The sequence below is a fragment of the Diplotaxodon limnothrissa genome, linkage group LG3 (assembly GCF_057381915.1).
Source record: "Diplotaxodon limnothrissa isolate DT_005_m linkage group LG3, D_limnothrissa_male_GT1.1, whole genome shotgun sequence".
Taxonomy (NCBI): domain Eukaryota; kingdom Metazoa; phylum Chordata; class Actinopteri; order Cichliformes; family Cichlidae; genus Diplotaxodon; species Diplotaxodon limnothrissa.
Window position 1 is genome coordinate 64873857 of NC_140598.1, and position 13032 is coordinate 64886888.

Genomic DNA, 13032 nt, shown 5'->3' on the forward strand with positions numbered 1-13032 from the left:
TTTTTGAAAGGTTTTTTCGTATTTAAATAATTTACCAGGAAAGAAAATATTTTGATGCAATTGCATAGAAAATTTACATGTAATCAAAAAACGTAAAGATAACATTTTGGACATAAATATTATTTGGAGTGTGTTGCAATGCCAGTCCAAACAACAATATAGGATATTTCACAAGGAAATACGAGTCACACACTTAAACACCAAAAACAAAATTTTTTAAGATGCCTTGAAATGCTGCAGCGTCATTCTGTTTCTGTCTTTGCTTCTAAAAGAGGATAATAACACACTTAAACACACTTTAAAGACACCCTTGCATATAGCTTCTAATTAAAGTGCCATATTAGGGATTCTTTTTTATGTTCACATTAGCTAGAAAGTTTCGATTCTTCACTGCTGCATTACATTTCACACATCACTACTGGCTGTTTCTGCAAACTTTAGATGAATTCCTAATCAAAAGTGTGATGCGGTCATGCACACTGGAGAAGTTCCAATCAGCGAATCTATTGTTTTCCTTTTTATGCATGTGTGACAAAGATCCTCTGTTGGTGGTGAATCTTAACGTGTAGAGATGTTCCCTTTTCTTGTTTTGTTTTGTGGAAGACTAGCAGGGAAGAATGTCCCCCCTCTAGACTGCTTTTATAATTGATAAACACCTTTCCGCTCACTTTTTTTCTCCCTTCAGCTGAGTGTGTGTTGCACTGCAGTATTCAGTGGATTTTACCTCTTCCAGAGCAGCAGGTGTTTGCTAGAAGAAACAGTGACACATAGATGCGCCCTGTCAGACTACTCATTAGAGACTCTGCACCTCCTTTGTCTCCTCATTTAGAGGGGAGAAAGGTGCACGTACACACAAACACATGCATCCATGTATACAAGTGCACAAAGCAGCAGGTGGCCACTTTCAGCTGGACAAATCAAAGCAGCCAAAGTCAACACCAGCTCATTAGATGGATTTAGGAACAAGAAAGACATGGAAAATATTTCCCAGTATGACTTGGGCAGAGAAGTTTTATTTTTATGTATTTATTTCATTCTCTTGCTGAGATTTAGCACTTTGTGGCTTCTGTTCGTGATATGCTAATAAAGTAAATGTGTCGATAATAAAGACGTGACAAGTGTGACAGTGACGTCAGGAATAGCAGGAGCTCTCTTGGGAAGACAAAGCATATGATAGATGCTATGCATGAGAGGGGTGTTAACTGATGAGAATTACGTCACTGTGAGTGAATACACAAGATATGCAGCGATGATACCGGCTCCAAGTCTAATTCACGATGCAAGCTAAATGAGATGTTAGGTGTGATTCAGGTTGAAAATTTGATTCAATGCCCTGTTTGCTATTTAAGTTCTGACAAGTTACGAATTTGGCTGTTTTTGCACCCTAAAGCTAAGAATACACCAACCATACAATTATATATACATTTAATTCCCTACATTTTAGGGGCCTTTTGCCTTTATTTTTCTCCACATCTGCACCATCCCTTCCTTGCTTCTGACTGCTTGATACTTGATCATGTTGTCTGAGTGACATCAATAAAGAAACATTATTGTCTTACTGCAAAATTACATAGACAAAGTAGCTTGTTTCATGTTAAAGGGCAGCAAATTAAATATTCCTTGAAGGCTCAGATACTTCCTTTAATAACCACAATTCCAAAAAAACATATGGAGTGTGTAAAATGTCAAAGAACAGAGGATGGTGATTTTCGGATCTCATAAGAGTATAGAAAACATATCATGCATTTAAACTGGGAACATATTTGGCAGCAGGTCAGTAATTGGGTATTGGTCTGGGTATAAAAAGAGCATCTTAGAAAAGCAGAGTCAGAAGTAAAGATGGGCAAATTTTCAGAATAATGTTAATCAACATAAAATTGTGAAAGCTCATCATGTGCAGATATATCATCATCCACAGCACATTACATCATTGAAAGATGTTCAGAATCTGCTGAAATCTGTGCACAAACGACAAGGCTGAAAATCAATATTGGATGCCCCTGATCTTCAGGCCCTCAGGTTCACTTCCTGAAATCATTCTGTCACAGTTCACCATATTATCCATAAACACAGATTAAAGCTACTATTGTGCTTATGCATTAAATCCTTGACATATAAGGAGTGCATCAGTGCCACTGGAATTGGCAGCTCGAACACCTGGAAAGGCACCATCAGTGCTGAAAGGTACATGCAGATTTTAGAGCAACATACGCTCCCATCCACATCATAGTAGAAGGGTTCAGGTGCTGAACCTTTCACCATTTGAAACCATCTGGCCCATCATGATATAAAAAACACGACAAAGACGGCTCAGAACTGAGGTACAGCGAAAATCCTCCATGAAACATGAATAGGGTAGCGTTCCCATTCAACAGAACTGATCTCCTCAGTTCCCAGACATTAATGGACTTTTGCTAAAGGTATGCTTCACAGATTAGCAAATCATTCCTTTTTTTATTTATATTTAGCACAATTTCCAAATGTCTTTGAATTGGGGCTGTGAAATGCAGCTCTTTTTTTGTACTTTAGATGTACTGTTCCTACTTCATAATAAGGCACATTAACAATCTAGGTCCAGTTCCTAGAAAGAAAATAGCTTTTTTCATATACTTTATTTTTATTAATCTTTAATTATTGTCCCATTATTCATGGCTTCTCAGAGTCCCTGCTAATTTCTGTGGTCCATCTTCAGCCAAAATAAAATGTAATAAAATTTTAGTACTTTCTAAGGAAATTAAGACACTTGCTACTGCTAACTGCTGTTGATCACTGCTACTCTTGTGACAGCCTTTTGTTATATGAAAAAGTGTCTGAATGGAAGCTTTTGTTGCTCCAGGATCTAACAAAACTGTTCAACAATTATACAAACTTTAATACTTTATATACCATCAGAGGAGCTAGTTTTGTTTTTTGTTTTTAACTATGTGCCAGTTCCCCCCTCTGTTTTAGACCTAAGGGTTTTGCATCCAAGATTTCCAGAAAAATTAAAAATACTAGCTTGTCAGACTTCAAGGCCGTATCTTAAATGAGCCTGGATCCACAGAAAGCAGTGGTGTCTCAGGATTATGTTTGTTTGTTTTGTTATTTGATTTGATTTTCAATTATATTTTTTTTCACTGTGTAAGGCACACCTGTATCACAGCTTTTTCATTTGCAACATTGAACTGAGCTTATGGAGTGGTTTCCAGTATAAAATCAAATCTGTTTTTTAAAGATGCAGTCAGTAGTGTTTTTTTTTAGCTTATTTAACAAATTAATGCATTATCCTATTAACCTATAATTTATCCAATTAAAAATATGTAGGAGTGGGTTTGCTTCAGACTCAACTAATAAACATCATTGGAGAATGAGTAAAGAAACACAAATGTGAAGGAAATTTTCTTCCTCGTCACCTCAAGCCTCATCTCCTGAACTGAAGTCTATGAGGGGCCGTGCAAGCCAAAATTCATTCTTTCACTCTCACACACATACATTCTTCTTTCACATACATATACTTTCACTCTCACATAGTTTTATTTTAATTTTTATATTTAGATATTTTTATTCTCATGTTTACACATATTTAACACACACATTGAAATATTGTGCTCTCTTATACATGTATTTTAATGTACATATTTACAAATTTTCACTCTAACATACGTGCGTTTTCATTTATGCATTCCTACATTTTGCTCTCATTTACATCAGGGCTCTAGAGTGCGACCAATTTGGTCGCAAATGCGACCAAATTTTTCAATGGTGCGACTAAAAAAATAATATTTGCACCTGTGCGACCAACTGTTCGGGTAGAAAAAAAAAATCTGCAACCTTCCCTGTGGTCAAGAACAGACACATTTTGCCCCTATCGTGGACTAAACCAATCAGAGATAGTAAAGGGCGAGACCTCTCTGATTGGCCGTGGTCCAGTTGAAAGTGCAGGTGGAAGTGGGAGGTGAGTAGCTTGAATAAAGCGATATTATTCATTAAATCCTGAATCGACTTTTAAATATAACTGTGTTTTGCCAGAAACGCCAGATTCTCAGATTAAAGCTCACAAAACCATTTCAACAACAACCAAACAGCAAATGAGAGCAGGTACACGGACTCCACACAAAGACGTAACACAGACCCGACGCATCAGAATCAACTTTGTCTTTCTCGGCTTTCTCACCCGACGGCCCGTAGACGGACACGCTGTCGGAGCTTAGCGATCCCGATGCGTCTGGTCCGCGCTGTGTTTACGTCTTTTTGCGCTCATTCTGAGCTGCAGGTTTTGTCTCTCTCCAGCCAAAATCCACCGAGCCAGCAGCAAAGGAAGCAGCAAACTGCGCTTCACACTTGATCAATGTCGTCATGAATTTTGCTGTTTTGCTTCCACGACTATTAAAATCACACTTCGTGCACAGCTAGCTCTCTCTCGATCTCTCTCTGTACTTCAAGAACAGTTTCCCAATCTCTGTTTTCTGTATTATTCATTCGCTTATTACCCACCAGTCTACCGTTGTTTACAGCGCTGTGGCTGCTGTCTTTTTCTTTTCTTTTTCTCTTTTTCACTTAAATGACCTCGGACAAGAAAGCCTATTTTTTCTGTTGTTCAATACTGAAGAAATTTTAACTTTATATGCAGAACATTGTAGAATATTTTTAAGGTTATCTGCTATAAAAAGCCAGGCCAGGAAAATCTCCTTCATGTTTTTCTGTGTTTTATTCTCAGTTACTTTCACACAAAGGCATCTGCTGTGATGTTCACAATTCTGATGAAGTCAGTACTGATAAATGATCAGAATTATAATATTTCTGACTGTCTGAGGCTAAGTTGAATCAAATCGGGACTTTGAAAACCGGAATCGAATGGATTATAGAAATCAGTGATGATACCCAGCCCTAGTGAGCAGCTTAGGCACGACAGAAGTGGATGTAGCTGTAATAGGAAAAGAACTATTGCTAACTTTTCTGTTAAGTTAAGGCCTGATCCTTCTGAAATTCATAGCCAGTGCTCTGACACGGTGTCATCAATCTTTGAATGCTGAAAAAGCACAGTGTATCCAGAAAAACACATTATATTATATAAATTATTATAAAATTTGAGTGCGCCTAACTTTTGTGCCGGTACGCCTAACTTTTGTGCCAGTACCGGTACGCCCATGGCAAAAAGTTAGTCTAGAGCCCTGTACATGCATTCAATATGCATTTAATCTCACAAATAATATATGTATGTAAGAAGAGAATGCATACATGTCTGAAGAAAATATATGTATGCAAGAGAATAATGTATGTGAATGAAAGAGTATAGTGGAAACGGAAGGCTGGGTGTCTGTACCGCTGTGATTTGCTGAGAAGCACGCGCGGGTCACTTTCAAGTGTCTGACAGCATGGAGGGGCGAGAAGAAACTCGAGTTCTTCAGCAAGCTGTCGGGGTGTTAAGAAATATTTTATCATCTCCTGAAACGGTCACATCGTTGTCCTCGTCACTTGATCGAGATGGGACGGGCTCAACTGCACCCACAGCAGTGAGATGAGGGAACTTTCTAGACCAGCTAACACCCGGGTAGCTTCAACGAGCCAAGTAGCTACACAGAGTTCGACTGGAGTGGGGCAGTCTAAAACATGAGAATAAAAATATCTAAATATAGAAATTAAAATAAAACTATGTGAGAGTGAAAGAATGAATTTTGGCTTGTACGGCCCCTCATAGAAGTCAGGGCTATAACACACAGAAACATGAGTAAGCATGCTAATGTATTCCCTATATTGTCACAATTCCTTATTGTCAGCAGGTTAGACATGTGACCCTCCCGTCTCTGGATACATGAGAAGGGCTGGTAACAGCTGGTTATAACATTCTGCCAGCTAATTTTGGGCTTGAGTGGCCTAACACTTCCCCACTGATGAAAAATTTGATTACGTTCTCACATTTTCAGTTTTGTGTCAGAGTCCAAAAAGTTTCATCCGCTCAAGGACATTTTCGCTAACAGCAGCAAAAACAGCGGTGTTACCAAGGTTCAGGATATCCTCAACAACTCATCTCATCAGTGAGAGACTCTGACTCACAAACTCCTTTCACAAAGTTTTACAACCTCTTCCAGAGTAAAGCGATGTAGGCCCCGACACTGACAGCTGAGGTAAAGAGTGCACTGACGGCTTTCCACGGATAGGGAAAAACTCTGGGGAGGATCTGGTCCAAACAGTAGCAGAAACACTCTGGCCGGAAACACGTTGTAATGTTTTAGATGGCTGATGAAAACATGTTTGTCCTACAGCAGCTACCATAGATAGGATTGTGTGCTTGAACTGGGAGGGGTATAAAAACAGAACTCTGACTGATATCTCACGGCAAACACAGCGCTTTCTCTTAGTCCTCATAATATTTAATGTTTTTGTGTAGTTGATGCTTAGTTGAAGATGATTTGACAGAGTGGTGAACCTCTTTGAAAAACTCAATTATCTTGTATTCTGTTTATTGCCAGTTATTTTACTTACTTTGCTTTTTTAAGTACAACTTTTTAAGATTTTCTTCTCCCATCCCAAATTTTCAGTCATTTTCATTTTGCTTTGATTATATTCTAAATGAATAATGTATCTTTCAAAAGAACAATAACTCTTGTTTTTAGCACCTAATTATTTTGTATCTGTACGGTTCAACTGATTATATTTTCCACAGCGTCCCAGACTTTTGGCAGACGGTGTTGTGTAGGCTCACATATGTTTGCACAGGCTGAGCAGTAATCTGTCAGACTAGAAAATTCAATGTGACACGCAAAATTAGTGACGGGTGATGAACCCTTTCTCGCCCATAAGTGCAATCGCCTACGTTAATGTACAACAACTTCCCCTACCAGAAACCATTTTCTCCTTTTCCTCACACGGCTTCAGTCTCATCTATCACAACATGGCTCCCCTCCCTCTCTGCTCGTCGGCCATTTTAGAAATCTTTTCTCCTCTTCCTCCACAGTTGCCTCTTGCCCAGTTTCTGAGAAACTATGCTGCTGCACAAATAAACACAGGAAAGAAATAAAAACGAAAGTGTCAACTTCTTCTCTTCACCATCCACAATTTGCACTTTACCCGTCTTTTCTGAGTTCCTTGCCTCAATATTCTGTCTTTCTTCAACCTCTTTTTTTTCCTCCTCCGGCACAAAGCTTCTTTATAGCCCTCCTTGCCATGCTGCGATAATTAGTCAGCGCTAAAATAATACAGCCTCGAGAAAACAACAAGAGCTGAGCGGAGGGCTTAGCTCTGCCGGGAAGGATGGAGGGAAGGAGGGGTGATGAGAGCCAGAAAGGGAGAGAGGAAGCGAGAGATCGGGAGGAGAGTTGTGTGTGTCAGCCGATTTCAAACGGCTACCAGCAGTTAGATAATGAAAGTGTCAGGTAGACGAGTGAGTGTGCGTGTGAGCGTGCGTGTACATTAAGGAAGCCTGCACGTGTGCATACTTGAATAGTGTTCTTCCTTGCGTAAGACATGCTGTCACTATAGCGTCTGCTTTCTGCCATCTTTGACCTGACCACACCAAGAAAGTCGTTTATGTATATTGATGCGTCCGTGGAGATGAAACCCATTGCCATGCACTTCTGTGACCATGCGTGACTCTATAGTCATGTTATTATCAAAATCATAGCAATTCCATTGATTTGTGAGGTGTCATTGGGATGGCTAGCGCTTAATTATGTGTATTAATCACTTGTTTACTTGCGTAATCTTCTTGATACAACTATGTGCTTCATATAGCAAAATATGCATGCATTAGTATGTAGACAGAGCGCCTGTGTGTATGTATATTTATGATCCTGGGAGGACAGACAGCCCACAGGGTTAAGAGCAGTTCACTGTGGTTTCATTACTCTATGCTAATCACAGCCAACGCCCGTCATTTCTCATTTACCACCAGGCTTACTGGAGCCAAGCCAAGTCCTAACCACTCTGTTACAGTTCAAACATGAAATCGCTCCATGTATGGGGCGGGTACTTTTTTAAGGCTGGAGCTTAAAGTACTGTTAAATGGTAAATGGCCTGCATTTGTATAGCGCTTTTCTAGTCCCTAAGGACCCCAAAGCGCTTCACACTACATTCAGTCATTCACCCATTCACACACACATTCACACACTGGCGATGGCAAGCTACGTTGTAGCCACAGCTGCCCTGGGGCGCACTGACAGAGGCGAGGCTGCCGGACACTGGCGCCACCAGGCCCTCTGACCACCACCAGTAGGCAAACATGGGGTTAGTATCTTGCCCAAGGATATTTGGCATGCAGCCAGGAGGCAGCCTGGGATCGAACCACCGACCTTCTGATTAGTGGCTGACCTGCTCTGCCACCTGAGCTACAGCCACCCAAGGTGTTAAGGCAAAGTTATTTTGACAGGGAGAATTTCTTTTGTTAAATTTTGAGAGATGGTAGTTATACTGACAGCATAGCGAGCCCAAAGTTTGTCAGTTCGCCCTAGTTTGAATCCAACACAACTGCGGGCAACTGACTGCAAATGAAGCCCGCCGAATAACCATTTCAAAGGCGAGTGACATCCTGCACATACCAGGGCTCACGCTAGATATGACTTTGTGACCAAGATGTACGCTACCAGTAACATGTTTTAGTTGCATGTTTTTAACCAGACATAGTGCTTTCTCTCTGATGCAGACTTCCTCTAACTACTGACTTTCTGCTGAAACGCTATTCAATTTAAACTTGCAGAAATCAATAAAAGAATATGCAACCCATAAGAAAGCAATAACGCTAGCTGAAATGTTATTGCACCATATAATAACAAATAACAGGGAAAAAAACATAATTTTGTTGTCCATAGAGTCTGTCTTCTTTTTCTTTTTTTCCCCCAGTTTTACACAGTGGAATATATTCTGTTTGTGTTTTCAGTTCACTTAACATACTGACTTCTTTCTTATCCAGATGTTGAAGAACTAAGCCGTAATTCCCTTTTCCTCCCTGTGTTTTGCAGCTGGGACAACATACATCTTCGGGCGAGGCGGAGCCCTCATCACATATACCTGGCCACCCAATGACCGGCCGAGCACACGGGCAGACCGGCTGGCAGTGGGCTTCAGCACACAGCTGAAGGAGGCTGTTCTGGTCAGGGTGGAGAGTGCCAGGGGACTGGGAGATTACCTGGAGCTGCACATAGTAAGATACTGTACTGGGGTATTTGATGGGGGATGAAATTGTTAGGGGAATTGGAAAATACAGTGAAGGAACTGTCAGCCAGTTGAATCAGAGGAGAAAGTCCACAATAAAATGGATTAAGAAGTACTTGGGCAGGGAAGGTGAAATGGCAGAGAAGTAGGGTTCAGGGGAAAGCAGATTCCCAAGTCAGTTCCTAGAGCACTAGAGGAGAATAATCATTTAAGGTTAAACTTTTGCTCACAAAACTGGAAAACTGGACAGAACTTCTCCAGTTGTTGCAGAATTCCCTTTAAAATGCCATTTAGATTACTGCTTTGTAGTACTTGCAAGGGTCAGTGCAAGAAATTAATGTGTGTAGAATCGGGAAAATGACTGTGAACTAACATTTCTTTTTATCTACTGTCAAACTAGTTATTACCCTCATTTCTGCCTTTATTGCTTTCATATGTTAGTCTTAAAGGTCATTTAAACCCACCTCTAATGATAAATTGAAATGGCAATTAAGGGACAGCGGGAATTTAAAAAATGCTTTTACGCAGGCTCTAATTGTCTCATTGACCCCTGTGCTTCGTCTGCCCAACATTACATTCAACGCTCATAGTCAATTTGATGGTGGACTTTCCGTTAATTACCAAGCAGGACCACGCCTGATAACCCTGGTCCACTCATCATGTTGCTGAAGTCATGCACTTAAAAGCTGTGTGTAGTTAGGTTCACAGCTCAAGTGTTTTATGGTACCTGTAATGGTGATATTGCAGTATCCTACAGTTTCTTCACACTTACTTAAAATACGCTATCACTGTTATCTACGCTCAACCATCTGCGTGCATGTGTGTGTGTGTGTGTGTGTGTGTGTGTGTGTGTGTGTGTGTGTGTGTGTGTGTGTGTGTGTGTGTGTGTGTGATCAAACCATGCCAACATCCCAGTGACCCCAATTTGTTGTGCCTGGAAGCGACAGGAACATAGTTGACCCCGGGTCAGTTCTCATCCAGTGCTCCGTAAACTGAAAGTGACTGAGGGAGGGACAGCTGGAAAAGAGAAAGAGAGGGGTAGTTGAAAAAGTAGGGGGGCAAAGCTAGTGGATGAACTAAGTAAGTCCGGGCCAATTTAAATGCTCTTAAAATCTGTGATAAATAAAGATAATGACTGTAATGATGAAAGATTACAGTCATAAATGCAGTGTACCCAGCAAATAATGCTCAGGTTGAAGTGGGGATGTGGCAGAGTTTAACTGCTGCCGCGCCGACATTTGAAGGGCCGGTTACAACATCACAAGCAAAGCTTCTGCTGCTTTTAATAAAAGCTTTTTAACAAAAGGCTGCTTGGATATAGTCGCGCATCTCCGATAATAATATCATTAGAAGACCGTATAATAACAAGAGTCAATATCTGGCTCTATTCAAAACAACAAACACACAAACATTTGCTCTTTTACTTCTGGAGTGTTTTGCCATTCTAAATACACCACACGCCTGCCCTTCTTTTTGCAAACATATTCATAGACTACAGCTTACTTGTGGTGCTTGCTGCACTTAGAATTTCACAACATCCCTTTCCAGGAACACTTTTCCTTAGCATGTTCCACAGACTACATATTTCATAGACTACAGAGTCTTTTTTCTGTGGAAGCACTTTATACAGAAAGAAAAAGTCCTTTGGAAAACGTGGTCCCTGGATTATTTGTGTAAGAGGACTCTGTGATAAGACATTGCTGTGGAATTTTTAAATTAAATTTCCAAAGACGTGAGCACTGCAACAAAATTCCATTTACCGTCACCTCCATTTTATTGGGTATTGCAATAAATCTCTGAACGTAACTCAGCACCTGGGGAAATGAAACTATCTGTATGGCTGTGAACATCTAGAGTTTGTAATTTTGTTGAACTGATCCTTTAATTTGACTTTGCCTTTCTGTCAAACATCAGGTGAACCATGGTACATTTTTTTTACTCTAACCTAACCTAAAGGAATAGCTTCCCACTTTTTTATCTCAGCCCATCCACCACGATCCCTCATCAGTCATTCTTTTGCTTGCTCTTCTCTCAAGTGCATATTCTCTATCTAACTTCTGAGTCTTTCATTTACTCCCTCATTCCCTCATGTCTGGCCCGTTCATTTTCTCTTTCTCTCCCTCTCACACACACATCAGTGCTTCCGACACACCAGCCCGGCTCCTCTGCTCCCATTGCAATTACATTTCATTTGCTGCCGTTCCTCCCGAGTCACTCCCATAAATGACTCTGCTCAGCCCACAGTGGGTGTTTTGGTCCTGTTAATTATGCTTGTCTCTCTTTGAGGGGAGAAGTACAGGTAAATTAGACCAGAGAACCTGTGAGCCATGGCCCCATATCATCCCCACCTGATGTGGGGGCTTCCTGGTCCTAGTCAAACTACAAAATAGTGTCACATCAAACAGCGATAGTGGCCTTGAGGTCTAATACCTGGGGCCTTATTTGTTAGCTTCAGCGTTTGGTTCAAAAAACACAGCTCTTCACTTTTCACTCCAGGGTGACTTGTTCCCTAGCCTCTGGTGGGATTTTGAAGGGTCTGACATATTTAAAAACTGGTGTGCACAGTCCTGTTGGGTTTTCAACATGTTCTAAATTTCTGAATTATGAGAACTTAAACCCACCATTACTCATAAAAGTATTTATTATTTTTATTGTTAATGGTTGTTTTCACAGAATGCAATCTCAACCATTTCCTGTCCTTAGAGGATATGACACAAATCTGACTGCTGCTGTAACTAGAACTACTGACAGCAGTGTCAGAATGTGATAGAGCATTATTCCTTATCTTGCACAGACCACCCGTCTCTTTATATACCCTGCCTCTCTTACCAAGCCACCTTCTCTTTCATGCCACTGCTTTCTTCCATTTCTGTCCATTTATGTGACAGAGGGCAGGACATCACTCACTGTATCTTTCTGACTCACTGTCATCAAGCCTCAGGGTAGGAGATGTAAAGTTGAGGGTGTGGGATAAGTTGCTTAAGTTGAATTGTGCTGACCACAGTTGTTTTAAAAAGGACATGCCATATCCTCAAAAGACCTTGTGTCTTGCACCTCCCTAATTATTTACTGTAGGTGTGTCTGAAAGTGCAGAAAACTTTCTAGCTGACATTTTGAAAGTTCTAGATGAAAAAGCTTTGAAATAGATTACCTGGAAAATGCCATAGGAATGAATCACTGCTGAGCATGCCAAACATGACTGGGTTTATTGCTGTTGCAGTGCAGTATTGCTCATATGTCTATAAAGATTCGCTATCGCCTAGGTCAGAGAATATTAAGTAGTAGTAAACAAAAGAAAAAACAATCTGAATCTAAATTTGCTTTGTAGTCTTGGAGAAAATATGCTGTTCATCTATCAGGCTTTATCAGTTCTACTGACTGGTGAGGAGTTCCTCTCTGTTTAATCGCCCGGAGAAGTTAAATACCACATAACCCCCCCAAGAGTCAGTAAAACTAATTAAGCCTCTTGGATGAGTGGTGAAACATTCTCACGAATATGAAGTAATTCCAGTCGCCTTTCACTCACTGTGCTCAGATGCATGTGACAGCTGTATCAGCAACAGCTCTAGTGATACGCAATCACTGCTGTGGGCATGATATGTCACACTGCTGTATGTGGAAAGTTATACATCTTGCCTGTTTGTTGTTGTTTGTCTTCTTTTAATTCCAAACAAAATGCTTTTGAGAGCCTTGGTTGACTTTTAATACAACAAAGTCTACTTACTTTGCTATTTTGGAAACTTTCAGTTATACTTTAAGGTCTTGTTTAGCATATGGACCTTGCTCAAAGGGTGATCAGATGACCCAAGGAGAGAAGGCACAGCATTCTCAAAGGGCCTTTCTGATAAAGCCAGTTTAAAATGGAAAACTGTCAAATAGCTGATGTATGCTATCTGGTGGTAAAGA

At 40.5% G+C, this 13032-nt stretch overlaps 1 protein-coding gene across 1 annotated transcript in view; it reads left to right on the top strand.

Annotated features, from left to right (window-relative positions):
- The window catches only part of nrxn2b (neurexin 2b), a 649237-nt gene that overhangs the window by 526901 nt on the left and 109304 nt on the right, over positions 1-13032 (top strand). The window contains exon 17 of the mRNA XM_085349739.1: positions 8934-9115. Coding sequence (XP_085205865.1) covers positions 8934-9115 — 182 coding nt within the window. The remainder of the gene's footprint in view (positions 1-8933; positions 9116-13032) is intronic.